Source organism: Aulonocara stuartgranti (genome assembly GCF_965226115.1).
Source record: "Aulonocara stuartgranti genome assembly, chromosome: 7".
NCBI lineage: Eukaryota > Metazoa > Chordata > Actinopteri > Cichliformes > Cichlidae > Aulonocara > Aulonocara stuartgranti.
In genome coordinates, this window is record NC_138945.1 from 27,598,655 (window position 1) to 27,613,336 (window position 14,682).

General features: G+C 36.4%; 1 protein-coding gene across 3 annotated transcripts; it reads left to right on the plus strand.

The window, feature by feature from the left end:
• The first annotated feature begins 7,011 nt into the window (after positions 1 to 7,011).
• Positions 7,012 to 12,506, plus strand: LOC309711999 (uncharacterized protein). 3 transcript variants are annotated; one of them, XM_082542589.1, is made up of 6 exons: positions 7,012 to 7,258; positions 8,154 to 8,214; positions 8,327 to 8,371; positions 9,956 to 10,111; positions 10,315 to 10,407; positions 11,345 to 12,506. In XM_082542589.1, the coding sequence occupies exons 4-6, from the start codon at positions 10,040 to 10,042 to the stop codon at positions 11,657 to 11,659; spliced, it is 480 nt and encodes a 159-aa protein (XP_082398715.1). In that variant the 5' UTR covers positions 7,012 to 7,258; positions 8,154 to 8,214; positions 8,327 to 8,371; positions 9,956 to 10,039; the 3' UTR covers positions 11,660 to 12,506. The 3 variants fall into 3 exon arrangements, with proteins under 3 accessions (XP_082398715.1, XP_082398716.1, XP_082398714.1); XM_082542588.1 differs by having other exon boundaries at positions 7,013 to 7,258; positions 8,327 to 8,375; XM_082542590.1 differs by lacking the exons at positions 8,154 to 8,214; positions 8,327 to 8,371.
• Positions 12,507 to 14,682: the final 2,176 nt, after the last annotated feature.

Here is a 14,682-nt window from a genome sequence, read left to right on the forward strand (position 1 = left end):
AGATACACACTGAGCTCACCATCAAAGGCCCTCCATCTCTGCCAGTGAGTTGTCACTGCAAAGGTAATAACTTTCTATTTCTCCCTCCTACCACCATCCCAACTCCCCCACCCCCAGCCCCCTACACACACCCGTCGTTTTCATTTCATTTTTCATGCAACACAATGTAATTACATCTCTCTGCCACTGAATCCAAGGTAGCGACGTTTGATAGTGACACATCCAGCCCACAGACATCCTGTGGGTGTTAAGACATCAGATCACTGTGGAAGTCAACCACCTGCTGGGTGCACCCCCGCACGTTGCCGCCTGATCAGCAAAACCAATCCTGCACGATTACAGGCATGTAGTAATGCTGACAATCAAAGTCCCATGCCTCAAAACGACAAGTTGTCTTTGTGATCTAAAAGCTTTCATGGACAGCACACATCAGATCTGGTGACAAGTGTAGTGATGAAGATACTGCCAGATTGAAGCCTGAGGTGAACATGTGGGCCTTTAAACAAACTTTTCTATGATGACTCTTTGCTTGTTTTTACCAGTGCCATTGCTTTTTTTTACAGCTTTGTTACAAAGTCATGTTAAAACAAATGTTAAAACCCTTCAAAAAAAGGATGAACTTTTGTTATAGTTTTCTCCATTACTACTCATAAATTCTTCTATCCACATGGCATTTCAGTCATGCTTGTCATTACCCTTTGTCATATGTAATATTGCCTGAGTTATTTGAGCTTCCTGAAATAAAACTTGATCTCATCAACTAATTAATTGCCGGACCTTTTAGTGGTGAAAATAAGATTAAACTAACAAAGTCTTGGCAACAAAATGACATAATTGCCTAGGCTACCAAACTGTTGCTTGATGGGATCATGATGTAATGCTATATTATTACAGTATAATTATTTTTGAATGTGACTGCTATCATTTAATTTTCAGATAACAACATGTTAGCCAACTGGGACCTTTTTTGTGTGCAGTTTTGATGTTCTCCATGGGTTCCCTCTTGGTACTACTTTCTCCCACACTCCAAAGACATGCTCATTAGGTTAACAGGTGATTCAGTGGACCCTAGGTGTGAATTTGAGTGTGAATGTCTCTTCGTGTTAACCCAGCAATGGAGAGGTGACCTGAATGGAGCGCAATCCTTCTTACAGGGTGCACCCTGTGATGGCTGCGATAGGATATTTAAAGACAAACTCTGTAAACTGTGAATTTCTCTTTGCATTCTTAGGTAAGCTATCTTATGAAACCCTGCCTATAGGGATAACACTGATAAGATGCTTCCAAAGTAGTAGATCAAAAATGTCAAAGATCTGATTTATAAAGAAAAAGTTCAGAGCAGGGATTCTCAACTTGATTTTCTCTAGGGGCACTCTTGCACTATGACAGGAGGCCAGGGGCTAGTTAAAGACAAGCAATAATATTTATCAGATAAAAATGAAAAGGATGTGACAAAAAAGTAAAGTTGTTGTTTTTTTGGGGGTTTTTTTTTTTCAAATGAACTTACTTTGTAAAAACAAGATGTCTTGCACATGTTAAAAATCAAACTCCCTCACCATGATGGATGGATGGATGGATGGAGTGTTAATTTTGCTGACTAATCATTTTCATCAACAACCATTTATTCCCAGACAAAGGCTTCTTGAATTTTGTAATTAAAGAAATGTACTGATGTCCTGAAAATAGGATTTTAAAGCTACAAAATACATCTAGAATAAGTTGATATAATTTTCAGTAGCATAGAGAAAATTATCGCAGTATAAAATTTTGACATTTATAACAATCACAGAACAATGTACATGTTTACACTGGTCTAGTGGTGTAGTGATGTAGTAGTCTAGAGGTTTGGTTACAGAATGTCTTCGTCTGTTATCATATGTAATTTAGATGAGACATCCATACAGTGCATGTCAGCCAAAACAGGATTGATCTATGTGTTCTCAAAATGACAAAAAAAGTTATTAATATCACATCAGATTCTTTCACGCTCCAGACAGCAAATATTCATGAACTGAACTGGTGCCGCTTTATACCACAGTTATGTTCTTGCACCTGCCGCAGTGGAGCTGTACTTCCAACCCCAGTGCAGGAGAAAAATGAATCAAGACATCTGGTGAGGTAAAAAAGATTACTGATAAATTAGTACAAAAAAAGAAATACCTTTTCTTCTTGACCTGGATAAGACAAGTTTACTGTCATGGCACAATTAAAATAGTAGCCTCGAGCTGAATGTGAGAGAAAGTAAAATACAGTGATATGGAATAAGTGAAAGAAAGACACAAATCAAAAAGGTTGTTACGCATTCATGCCCTCTGGATAGTAGTGCACAACAAGAATGGATCCATGATGCTTAAATATGAATAAAAAATATTCCCTTCCCTTGATTCTTATTTACTGGAACAGATGTAGTCTGTAAAACAAAACAAAACAGTGAGTAGCCTATATCTATTTTCTAATCTCATCACCACCTACAAGCTCAGGATAATAGTAAAATTTTTCACCCAACCCAACACATTTGTTACAGCACTTAATGCACAGTACAATCTCTCATAAAGGAAACTTGAGGAAAACTGCTGTGGCTACTCACCTGGATGGTGGTGTATAAAATGCAAACAACAGCTATATCCTAATTCAGAAACCTGTTATAATTGCTACAAAGCAAATACTCCAGAAATATGACATTATTTTTGTGCCTCTACTCTGAGCGCATGTTAAAAAAAAATTTAAGCTTAAATGTTGCATTTTGAGGAGAAAATTATTTTGAGCGAAGAAAAGTTTAATTTGAGCAAACAAAATGCATTGCAGCGTGCAAGAAATGTATTTCAGTGTTTGCTATTATCCATATACACACACAATAACAGCACAAAACCAACCAATCACAGACTTGGATGCAAAAATTCAGATTGGCTAAATCCAGTGGAGTGGTTTGGTTTAAACTAGATTAAAACCAACAGTGGTCTTTAAAAATTATACATTTTAAAATAAAATAAATAAACATACTAACTGAAAATGGATTTAACTACATCCTGAATCATGTTTCCGGAATAGTGTAGTTAGCGAGCTGTTTGGAGACCATAACAGCCAATCAGAATTTTTGCATCCAAGTTTGTGATTGGTTGGTTTTGTGGCACACTTGTAACAGCGTACAGAGAGTTGAAGCACGGAGCAGAGATGTTGTGAGCGTGAACGTCACCCTGAGAGCAGGTCTGCAGAAGTCTGTGAGCACACAGAGCAGAGATCTGAGCAAGAGCAAATGCCAACAACTGATCGAGAGGGCCTGTTATTGTGTGTGTATATGGATAATAGCAAACACTGAAATACATTTCTTGCACGAGGCAATGAATTTTGTTTGCTCAAATTAAACTTTTCTTTGCTCAAAATAATTTTCTCATCAGAATGCAACATTTGTGCTTGCAATTTTTTTTTTTTACATGCGCTCAGAATAGAGGCACAAAAATAATGCCATACAGGAAAACAGTTTGAATTGACTGCTGCAACAGACAAGTAACAGAACCTCTGCTCTGTTAGACAGCCTGTGGGGTACAGTAAATTCACTGTCATGTTCAAGAAACCAGTTTGAGATTATTTGAGCTTTATGACATTGTTTGACCAGGCAATGGTCATGATATGGTGTGTTGAAAAGATGGTACACTGAGGTTATGAAGGGATGGACATGGTCAGCAACAGTATTCAGGTAGGCTCTGGTATTTAAACAATGCTCAGCTCGTGATGAGGGGAAAAATGTGCCATTACACAATAGGCCTCAACTGTTGATACAAGGCAGGACGGATCCATGCTTTCATGTTGTTTACACCAAATTCTCCCCCTACCATCTGAATGTTGCAGCAGAAATCAAGACTCATCAGACCTGGCAATGTTTCACCAGGCTTGAGTTGTCCAATTTTGGGGAGCCTTTGCAGATTGTACCCTCACTTTCCTATTCTTGGCTAACAGGAGTGGCACCCAGTGTTCTCTTTTGTTGCTGTATCTCATCTGCTTCAAGATTTTTTGTCATATTGTATGTTTGGGGTTGATCCAATACCAGTTCACTCTCACATTCACACACTGGTGGAGGCAAGCTACGGTTGTACCCACAGCTGCCCTGGTGCAGTCTGACAGAAGCGAGGCTGCCATATCGCGGTGGCGTAACCGGAAGTTGCAAAATCCATCACAATGTGGGTTGAATCTGACAGCATTGTGTGTACAAAAATGCTGTAGGTCCTGCACAATAATGTAAAAAATACATATAAATATAATAGAAATAGATATAAAAATATTTAATGTTTGTATATTGGGTCACTTTAGGAAAAGTAGTTGCTGTTTTTGCTACTGTTAAGTGTTAAAATTTGTCTAATTTGAACCGGAAAGTATGTAAGTATGAAAATAAAGTTCAGAAAAGCTATAACAACAACCATTAGTCTTGCCCAGGGGTAGGCAACGCCAGGCCTCGAGTGCCGGTGTCCCGCAGGTTTTAGATGTGTCCTTGATCCAACACAGCTGATTCAAATGGCTAAATTACCTCCTCAACAAGTCTTGAAGTTCTCCAGGGGGCTGGTAATGAACTAATCATTTGATTCAGGTGCGTTGACCCAGGGTGAGATCTAAAACCTGCAGGACTCGAGGCCTGGCGTTGCCTACCCCTGGTCTAGCCCAAGAGGAGAATACTACTGGGAGTTTTTTTTTTTTTAATTTATGTTATATTGCTTCTCCTTTTCACATTTGCCCCTCATTTTCCAATCAAATAAATATGAGTTGCTCTGAGCAACCCAAGTCTCCCATGAGGGTGGCTACACTTTCAGGTGATGCTGCCTTTCAGTGCTGCAAATTCCACACCATGTTCCTCTCTGAAATTAGAATGGGGTGATAACTTTGCTTTGCAGACTGAAGCTTTATATTGTTGAAATCGAAATGTTCAATGTCGTAGGAATGTTATAGGAAACATCTACAACCTGTAAGGCAAGGCAAGGCAAGTTTATTTGTATAGCACAATTCAACAACAAGGTGATTCAAAGTGCTTTACAGAGACATTAGAAACAAGAACAAATAAAAAGCATGATTTAAAATTGAATAAAACAAGCAAATAAACTAACTAACTAATTAACAAACAAACAAACAACAGTATATAAAATCAAAACAGATAAAATCATAGAGGGTCTTTCTGTTGAATTATGCTGTTTAAAGCATTTATTTAAAATTTAGTGGATTGGAGTAAGGTAAATCAGAGTAAGGTTAATGCAGAGGCCTGGGTTATTTGCTTTCCCTGGTCTTTTTCTCAGCTTTGCTGTCTTCTCCACTGCCCTATGCAAAAATTAAATAATTAAATTATTTTCATGAAATTATTAAAAATGTGCACTAGTAATACAACACAAAAGTGAAACGATATAAAAGGGAATCTAAAAGTACTGAAAGGTATTGTAGGCCATTAAAATAGTTCACACTGTGACCCTTAGGGGCCTCCATAACAACTTTTCCAGAGGCACTGTTTAAATAATTCAATACAGAAGAGGATTAGGGCCACTGAAAAAAGGGAGAACGTCTTTTCTTTTTCTTTTCCAGAATTCTGTCTTTTTTCTCAGAATTCTCGAATTTCTCAGAATTCTGAATTTATTCTCAGAGTTCTGAACAAAAAGTCAGAATTCTGACTTTAATATCAGAGTTCTGAGATTAATGTCAGAATTCTGAGAGAAAAAAGTTTTTTCAGAGAAAAAGAAAACTGTTGTTTTCATTCAAATTCTTTTGTTTTTTTAAATTCAACTTATGTTGTTTTCATTTAAATTCTGTTGTTTTTATTCAACTTATTTTGTTTTTAATTTAAATTCAGAGTTCTTTTCCCCCCCAGAATTCTGACTTTAATCTGAGAATTCTGAGCTTTTGTTTTGTTTCAGTCTTTTTTTGTTAAACTTGTGTTTCTTTCATTCAACTTCTCTTATGTATTTTTTCCAACTTCTGTTGTTTTCATTCAAATTCTGTTGTTTTCATTTAACCTATATTTTTTTCATTCAACTTCTGTTGTTTTTAATTCAAATTCTGAGTTTTATTTTTCTCAGAATTCTGACTTTAATCTGAGAATTCTGAGAAAAAGGACAGAATTATGGGGGGAAAAGTCAGAATTCTGTTTTTATTCAGTTTATGTTGTTTTCATTTAACTTCTGTTGTGTGTGTTTTTATTCAACTTGTGTTCTTTACATTCAACTTCTGTTGTGTGTTTGTTTTTGTTGTTTTCATTCAAATTCTGTTTTTGTTCAGCTTCTGTTGCTTTCATTCAAATTGTCTTGTTTTCATTCAAATTCTGAGTTCTTTTTCCCCCCTCAGAATTCTGACTTTAATCTGGGAATTCTGTGCTTTTGTTTTATTTCAAAGTCTGCTTTTCTTCAACCCATGTTTCTTTCATTCAACTTCTCTTGTGTGTTTTCAACTTCTGTTGTTTTGATTCAACTTCTGTTTTCATTCAACTTCTCTTGTTTTTATTAAACTTCTGTTTTAATTAAAATTCTGTTGTTTTTAATCAAATTCTGTATTTATTCAACTTATGTTTTCATTCAACTTCTCTTCTTTTTTACAGCTTCTGTTGTTTTCATTCAAATTCAGTTGTTTATATTCAACTTAAATACAACAGAAGTTGAATGAAAACAACAGAAGCTGAATAAAAACAACAGAATTTTAATTAAAACAACCGAAGTTTAATAAAGTCAGAATTCTGAATTCAATCTCAGAATTCTGGAAAAGAAAAAAATAAAGACGTGCCCACTTTTTTTTTCCAGTGGCTCTAATCCTCTTCTGTAATTAAATAATCATTATTGTAAAATTAAATAATAATTATCAAATTATTATTTTTGTTTTCCTACAGAAATAAGCATGTACTTTCAAATACAGGCACTCAAAGTATTCAATATTAAATAAATTATCTTGAAAAAAAACCTCTAACAATATGAACCACAGTTAAATATACACTCAAAAAAGTCAACTAAGGCAGTTGTTTGATTAATTCAATAGACATTTGTCTATTTAACATGAACATATTGAGTTTAGGTTTTTAAATCATTATCAGTTGTTGGTTTAACATAAAATAACAAAAAGTTTAATGAACTAGATTTGCATTCTTCAGTTCAATTAAATGTAATTATTTTAAATCAACAACTCTAAAACCGATGCCTAGTGCGCATGCTCAAACTTCCCAGAAGTGAAAAGGCGGGAACGCGGAGAAAGTTATGTGTTCAGTGAACTGCCATTTCCCCCTGCGGAATCTTCCACAATACAGGTAAGTAATAAATAACTCAAAATATCTTAGTCAAACGAAGTTGTTCTGTCCGTTAATTGTTTAACAATGTTTTTAATTCCAAATGTGTAAGTTGTCATTAGACAGCGGGAGTGGAGCAAATGCAGTGAAAATCTGGTATTAGATGGTGCCAATCGGTACCGTCTAATACCTGATTTCTAATCCGCTCTGGGTATATTTATACTATTATTAGCATTTCCACTTCATTGTTTTTCTTTTTTTTTTTTTTTTTACCTGTTTTTGCAGTTAGTCTTATAGTGTTTTTAGCGGTTATTGATATGTTTAATTCAATATTTAACACGTTTGTAATTCACTTTCAAAGTAAATGAAGTTAGCTAAAGCTAGTATGGTTGTCTCATTGAACTTTTACCTAGCTCTGTTAGCATTCACTTTGGTTTTAAATGACGGTTATTGCAAGACATGGTCTTTGTTCACTTTTTTTATTATTATTTGCATTTTTTCTTTCTTTCTTTCTCCTTTTATTTTAAGCATTCGGCCTCTCACAGTAATGCAAGTTAAACTAGCATGCGCGAGTTGCTAAATATTAGCTGTGTCCAAATTCAGGGGCTGCATCCTTCGAATTGACTTGATCGCTAGTGCATGGGAAAAAGAGCATAAACACGAGGTCAGAGGAAAAGGCAATGGCGGATAGTTATGAAAATTGCCTGTCGGACCTTTACCGCAACTACCAGCATCTTTATTGCATAGTGTGAAACACTGCTATTACATTTGGCAACAGATTGGATATTTATCTGTGAATTTTATATTGCAAGAGGTATTTATATGTATTTGTATTTTTTTTTATACATTTGCAACAAAGTAAAAAAAAAATCCACTGGAATTTTTATAAAATAATTGTCTGTTTTCTTTACCATAGTAACACCACAAAGAAAGCTGACCCCTTTTTCTGATTGTTTGTGCCTCCTCTTTAATACATGGTAAGCCTTTTACCATCATATATTTATTATGATAGTTTTATGATTTAATCAAAGTGGAAAAAAAGGTGCCAATAAAACCATCCTTAAAACTGCTTTTCTTTTTTTCTTTCAGTGACTTGTATGTGGCAGTGCAAGCGTTGTTCCATCAGGGAGAGTAGTAGGTACAAATTATTGAAACGCTGTACAGGGCTCGCAAAATCGCTAGCCCGATGTCCCGGGGCTAGTGATTTTTCCAGTCGGGCTACCAAAATCTATCTCTGCCCTGCCCGTCCGGCTTTTGTAGGAAGGAAAAATATATGTCAATGCTTTTGCATTCTTTCAGAAATGTAGCTGGGTAATTATATCATTGGCATCGGTGAGCCACTGTCAATATGTGACATATTGAAATCGCGTTTGAATTTGCGCTTGTTTTTTTGCTTTCACTTTGCAATCGTGCGAACTGTGTATAGAGAGTGACAGCACTGATCTGTGAGTGAGGATAATTTGCGCACCAATTCCTCTGACATCGTCTTATCAATCGTTAGCTTACTATGCAAGCATGACAAGTGAAATCTCCCGCAGCTTAAACATGTGAGAGGTTGATCGCGCAGAGAATCGCTGAGCTTATGTGAGTCCGTGTGTAAAAGCAGGAAGATATATATTTCAGTTCTGCTGAGCCAAATAAGACAGGTCAGGGTGAAGAAGTGACAGCCAAAGAAAAGCTTACCACAAAACGGAGAAGTTATGACAAATCAGACTATAAGGCAAAAAGAAAGTGCAGCTTTATGGTTTCATGGACAAAAGGATTTCTGTGGCTGCAATATGACGAGCTAAATAACCAGGGCTGCACATAAGTGGTCCGCAGGTGCACATTCGCTGTCAAAATAAAAAAACACGCACAAGAGAAGAAGTTGCAACGCGTGCTTGCGTACATAAGATTTTCAGGAGGAGGACAGACATTTGTTTAGAACTCTTAAAGATGTCAAGAAGCTCCTTTAAGCAATTACTGTGATGTTCCTCCACCTCCAAAGAAATGTCAGAAGGAGTCCGAACCACAAAAGAAGCGCGTATTCTCAGAAAAGTGGTTGAAGGAGGTGAGCTGGCTTCAAACAAATGATGAACGCACAGATGTGGTGCAGAATGTGCCGTGAAAATCCCACTCTAGCGGACAAAAACAGCCTTTTATATGGACGCAAACGCGCGTTGCAACTTCTTATCTGGTGCGCGTCTTTTATTTTGACAGCGAATGCGCACATGCGGACCACTTATGTGCACCCGTGTAAATAACATAATGTTCTGCCGGGTGTGTTGTTGGTTTTCCCTCGATTCCTGAGTCGACAAGCGCCTTTGTTACTGGGACCAGTAATTTTAAGAAAGGCCCCCATTAGAAATGGATTATTGCTCAGTCTGCAATATCTTTCCCAGAACAAACACCAATTGCAAATAATATACTAAAAATAAACCTGAACAAATCTGTTTAGAACAGCATACTATGTTGCAAAGAGTGAACTACCACTGGTGCAATTTAGCAGTCTTTGCAAACTTCAAAAAGCAAATGGCCCAGATCTTGGTTCCACTTGCCTCTTACTTGTGACTTTAGTGGAAATTTCAAATTCAGGATCTGACACAGACTGATTCATGTTCTACACAGACAGCACTGATGTCTGCATGGTCTTCTAAAAGCAGCTTTAGTCAGCTTAGATGTGAAGTGAGTGAAATATACAGTTGAGTTTTTAATCAATGTATTTGTTCTCTATTGCAGATTGACAAGGAGTTTCTGCGAATCACCACAAAGCCTCTGCTATCTACTTTCTTTGCCGAGCTTGACCAATACGCGCCACGCTTAATGGAAATCTTTCTGACCAAAGGAGGGACACGTGGAAAGAAAATAAGAGGTCTCATGCTTGCCATCTCCAAGGTTTGTATTAGGATTGAGTAGACTTTGTCATAGGCAGCAAAAATAACTTTTATTTGGAGATGAAGTTGTCAATTTTGTTTCAGCTTAACAAATGGTACATGCCAGGTTCTAACCTAAAGAATAATTATGCAAGTTAACTGATTACCATAGCTTTAAGAAAAACAGCCTGGTTTTGGCTCATATTATCTCCTCCTCCTCTCCAGCATGACAACATCCATACCAGACGAGCATGCATCTTGAAGTCTTTGTGCATCTACCTAAACGAAGACTATGAGAAGTTAATAAAGGAGTACTTGGTGAGCCATTGTGACAGCATGTTGTCTGTAACATTCTCATACAAATTGTGACGTTGCCTCAAATGCAAATCGTTAAAATTAAAATTTTGAGATTAGCAACAAGACACCTGGTATTGGGGAAAGGATGTCTTGAATACCAAACAGTATTAAGCGTTGCAATAAAGAATTTCTGGGATTTGGTATTGGAAGGAAAGAAATTTATGCCTACTTAAACTTGATACACAAACATACAATGCATTTAACATGCATCAAGACAATATTGCTTTTGAATCTGTACTTGGATTAAAACAAGTCCTGTTGTTTTTTTCATTGCTATGGTCATCAGTATTTGTAAATAGAAATGTCTATGAACTTTGAGCTGTTTAGTACTAACACTTTTATTTTAGCAGCTGAGTTAGCCTTTTCTCGAGTCCTGTCCCCCTAAGTTACTCTTGCTACGTCCGACAAACAAATGGTTTCCTCTGCGCACCAATGGGTACCCGAATGTGCAAGCAGACATGCTTCATAATGTTTGGTACAGTTACCTGGGAATGGGGCCATACACACTGTTTAATCCATTCACGTTGTTTTTGACTTTGTGAATGGAAAGAACACAACTCCTCCAGACACAATCTCTCGGCGTATCGGTGGGCACACCGCTTCTCCATCTTGCTTGAGGTTAATGTTTGTCAGACACAGTAACGGTTGCTATAATGTGTAATTGGACAATGGCCCTTTCGGGGGAGGGGCCGGTGAGAGGTCAATTATGCCACCTCTTTTGACATGAGAGGTGTATTTTATAATTTATGTATTGGAGTAATTACTAACAACTACTTTAGTGGTGTAATTTTCTGTTTATTACTTTAACTACAGTACTTGGATTTTATGAACAGCATAGAAACAGTTGTTTAAACAATCTCTTAAATTTTACTTTGTTGTCTTATACTTTTTCATGTAGGATACGGACAGCGAGGCAAAAAGCTGCATGGAGCAAACTGTGATGGGGGTGTACGTCATCCAGAAGGAGGGTGCTGAACCTGAAGATGACCCAGAGGACGTTGGTGTCCTGATTGAGGGTGTGGAGGCTAACACTGATTTGGGTAACATTGCACAAGCATGTGCTCTGTTGTTTGGACTCGTATACTGTTTGAACCTGAGCTACCCACCAGAACTTAAATGCACCTTTGAAGTCCTCCAGAAGATACTTTTAAATCTTGATGGACAAAAGCTGTCTTCAAAGGCACAGTTTCTGAAAAACAAGCTTATGGGGTGAGGGCACTTGAAAATGACTGATAGGTCTTGAATGGTTCATTGGTGCAATGGTGATTTCCAATATATAATGGTAATATTTGAGTTGTTTATATTTTTTTCTTTCATTTAAAATTTTTTTTTTAAGTTTTTGGATTCTCTCTGTTGGGCAATTCACCTTTTATACAGCACTGCAGATGATTTTTGTTTGTCCTTATATAGATGGCTCAAAATGGATCAGAAGTACTGACAGAAGTACTATGTTGTGTTTATGTGTCAAGGTCCTGTAAAGTTTAAGACCACTGCCACCTGTTAAGTTCACTGTATTATTGTTTCCATTTTGCTTGCTAGCATGTTTTAAAACACAGCAAAACTATATTGCTAGCTGTGGAGGACTGCAACCAAAATTAAAAAAATAAATACAGAAATGTAAAAATTGGTCAAACTAATAATTATTTCAATGAGATACACCAAACAAATATAGATTTTCATCACCTATGGATTGTTTTGTTGTTGTACTGCCCCCAAATTATTTCTAATTATTTTATTTTTCCAAATTCACACAATAGTAATTCTATTTTGTCACATGTTTTAACTTGCCAAGTGGGAGATGTATTTTTTTATCTTTTAGTTTAATTTTTTTAAAATGCAGTCGATATATTGAGCAAATTTTGCATCTGTTTTTAGTTGTGGAAGCTTTGGTTCCAACATATTACCTATGTAAATAAGTATTCTAACGTTTTACCTTTTGAAGTGGCATAATGCTTGCAGGTGTACAAAAATGGTAAGCTTTTATATTGTCCACTAAATCCAGTTAATAAAGATAATGTTATCATAATCTGATTGTGACTTTTTTTGTAAAGTAGTGGGTTTCTAAATGTGTAACAAATGTAAACAAATCTAATTGAAATAATTTGGTTGAAATGAGTGAAATCATTGACTTGATTAACAAAGTAGTTGTTGAAACAACAAGATTTAATTCTGTTTTCCTAAACTTTTTAAATTGTGTAGAATGAATTAAAACAAATTTCACTCTACATACTTAAATAAATCACTTCAAATCAATGTAAGTATAGTATGTTGATCCAACGTAATCTGATTACATTAAACCACCAAATGCTAAATGTGTTGGTTTGACATGATCGAAAAGGGTTTATTGTACTTGGTTAAATTGTGTGCAAAAAGGGTGCCATGATTAAATTGTGTTCATCCAACAACAGATTTTTTTGAGTGTACGCTACATTAATGTCATATTAAAGGTGACATTGCCATGTTTAGTCTTTTTCTGTCAATCAAGACAAAAAAAAACCGGCAGATCTAATTTTGTGATTGGGTGCTGCTTTGGTCTGACAGCTCACTGTTTCTTACCATTCTGATTTCTTCTTTTCAAAAGGAATTCTTAACAAATGGCATTTTCCACTATGAGTCAAACATCTGTGGAAATAAAATAACTTGAATCTTTTACAAAAAGGAAAATATAACAGGTAAATCAGAATATGAAATTGAAAGGAGAGCCAAATTAAGGAAAAACCTGAATAAATTGGTGCACATTTAACATATCTAAGGATCTATGGCTGAGTGGCAACCTTTCTTAGGACAAAATTTGGTTTCCCCTTCCAGTTTTAAAGCTCTGCATTTTTCCCCCCACTTATAGTTACTGTTTCACTTTTTTTCTGCATCTATTCCCAAAACAAAATTCCCACATTTCTCTATATATACTCCATACTGGTACTGAGGTTGTTGCACTCTATTTATTTGGATTACTTTATGACTATTCTGTTTCTTTTCACTCCGGGACCGTGTGTATGTAATTTCGTTCCACCTCATGTAAATATGCAAAGCGAATGAAAATAAAGCTTCCTTGAATCCTTGAACAAAAGGAAAGCAATATTCATGAAGTGTAATACTGCAGTCTAAAATAATTTGATAGATTTAGTCTGAAATGAATCCTAAATCCTGGGATTTCACTTTGTGTCAGGCACTGAGATATTCTATAGACAGAGGAAAACACAGTGTCAGCAAAAAACTCAAGGGGAAACAAATATCAAGAGGATACAGGGAGAGTGGCAGGTGTGAGGGAGAGAAAGAGCGTGGGGAAGAAAACCGCATGACAGGTAGTCTTTGTCTAAGGCCTATAGGCAAGATGAATGCACCATGTGTATAAAGTGTGAAGCAAGTGGAGAATCAAGTAGAGGAAAAGGAAGTGTGACAGAAAGGCAAGATGTGGAATATAACAGTTGTCAAGGATTAAATTAATAGAGGTGTTTACCGTGAACAAGCTGAGACCACAGTTCAAAAAACAAATGAGTATAGGCTACTGTGGGTGAATCACTGATGCTTACTTCTTCAAAATGATTTGTCAGCTAAACAAAAAGAAATATTGCAAACATTTGTGTGAGTTTTAAGAATTTCTTCCACTCCTTACAACCTATCAAGCATTTTCCTTTTTTTCCTATCTGACAAACCAGTTCTGTCTCCTTTACCTTCATACTTAACCCACATATACACAGACATGCACAGGCAAACCCAAGCTCACTCTTTCTATGTGAAAGTATGATTATATTTCTCAGACACACGCCCATACCCCGCTCTTCAGATCTGAAATGAGGTGGAAAAATAACTGAGAAGCCCGACGGGCGCCTGCAGCTATCTCAGGGATGAATACAACTATTCCATTACAAACACCTTTAATGTCGCCATGGTACGTCTGACTTGCTATGCAGTCCCATCATTTCATTTTTCTTGAAGGTAGCAGCACCATAATTTCTGGTTGCAAATTTGCGGCATACAACTCATAAAAGGGGGCAAACAGCAATCAAGCAATGCGTTTTGTTAATGAGAAAGCATAAATAGTCTTTCATGGTTTTTCGAAATGGGGTCTAGCTGTGTGCAACACATTAGCAACCTTAGAAAATAAATTCACAGATGGAGTTGCTGGAGGTGAAGAAACCGATTCTACTGAGTGTGAAAGGTGTGTGTACATTTTCAGTTCTCAACATTAATATTTATGTTTAAAACAATACTAAAATCATCTCGGTATTATTTGCA

What these genes read in the sequence shown, in the direction of transcription:
- LOC309711999 (XM_082542589.1), top strand. Translation starts at nt 10,040, where the DNA reads ATGGAAATCTTTCTGACCAAAGGAGGGACACGTGGAAAGAAAATAAGA. An exon ending in TCATGCTTGCCATCTCCAAG is followed by an intron (nt 10,112 to 10,314) that starts GTTTGTATTAGG and finishes CCTCCTCTCCAG; the next exon opens with CATGACAACATCCATACCAG. An exon ending in AGTTAATAAAGGAGTACTTG is followed by an intron (nt 10,408 to 11,344) that starts GTGAGCCATTGT and finishes TTTTTCATGTAG; the next exon opens with GATACGGACAGCGAGGCAAA.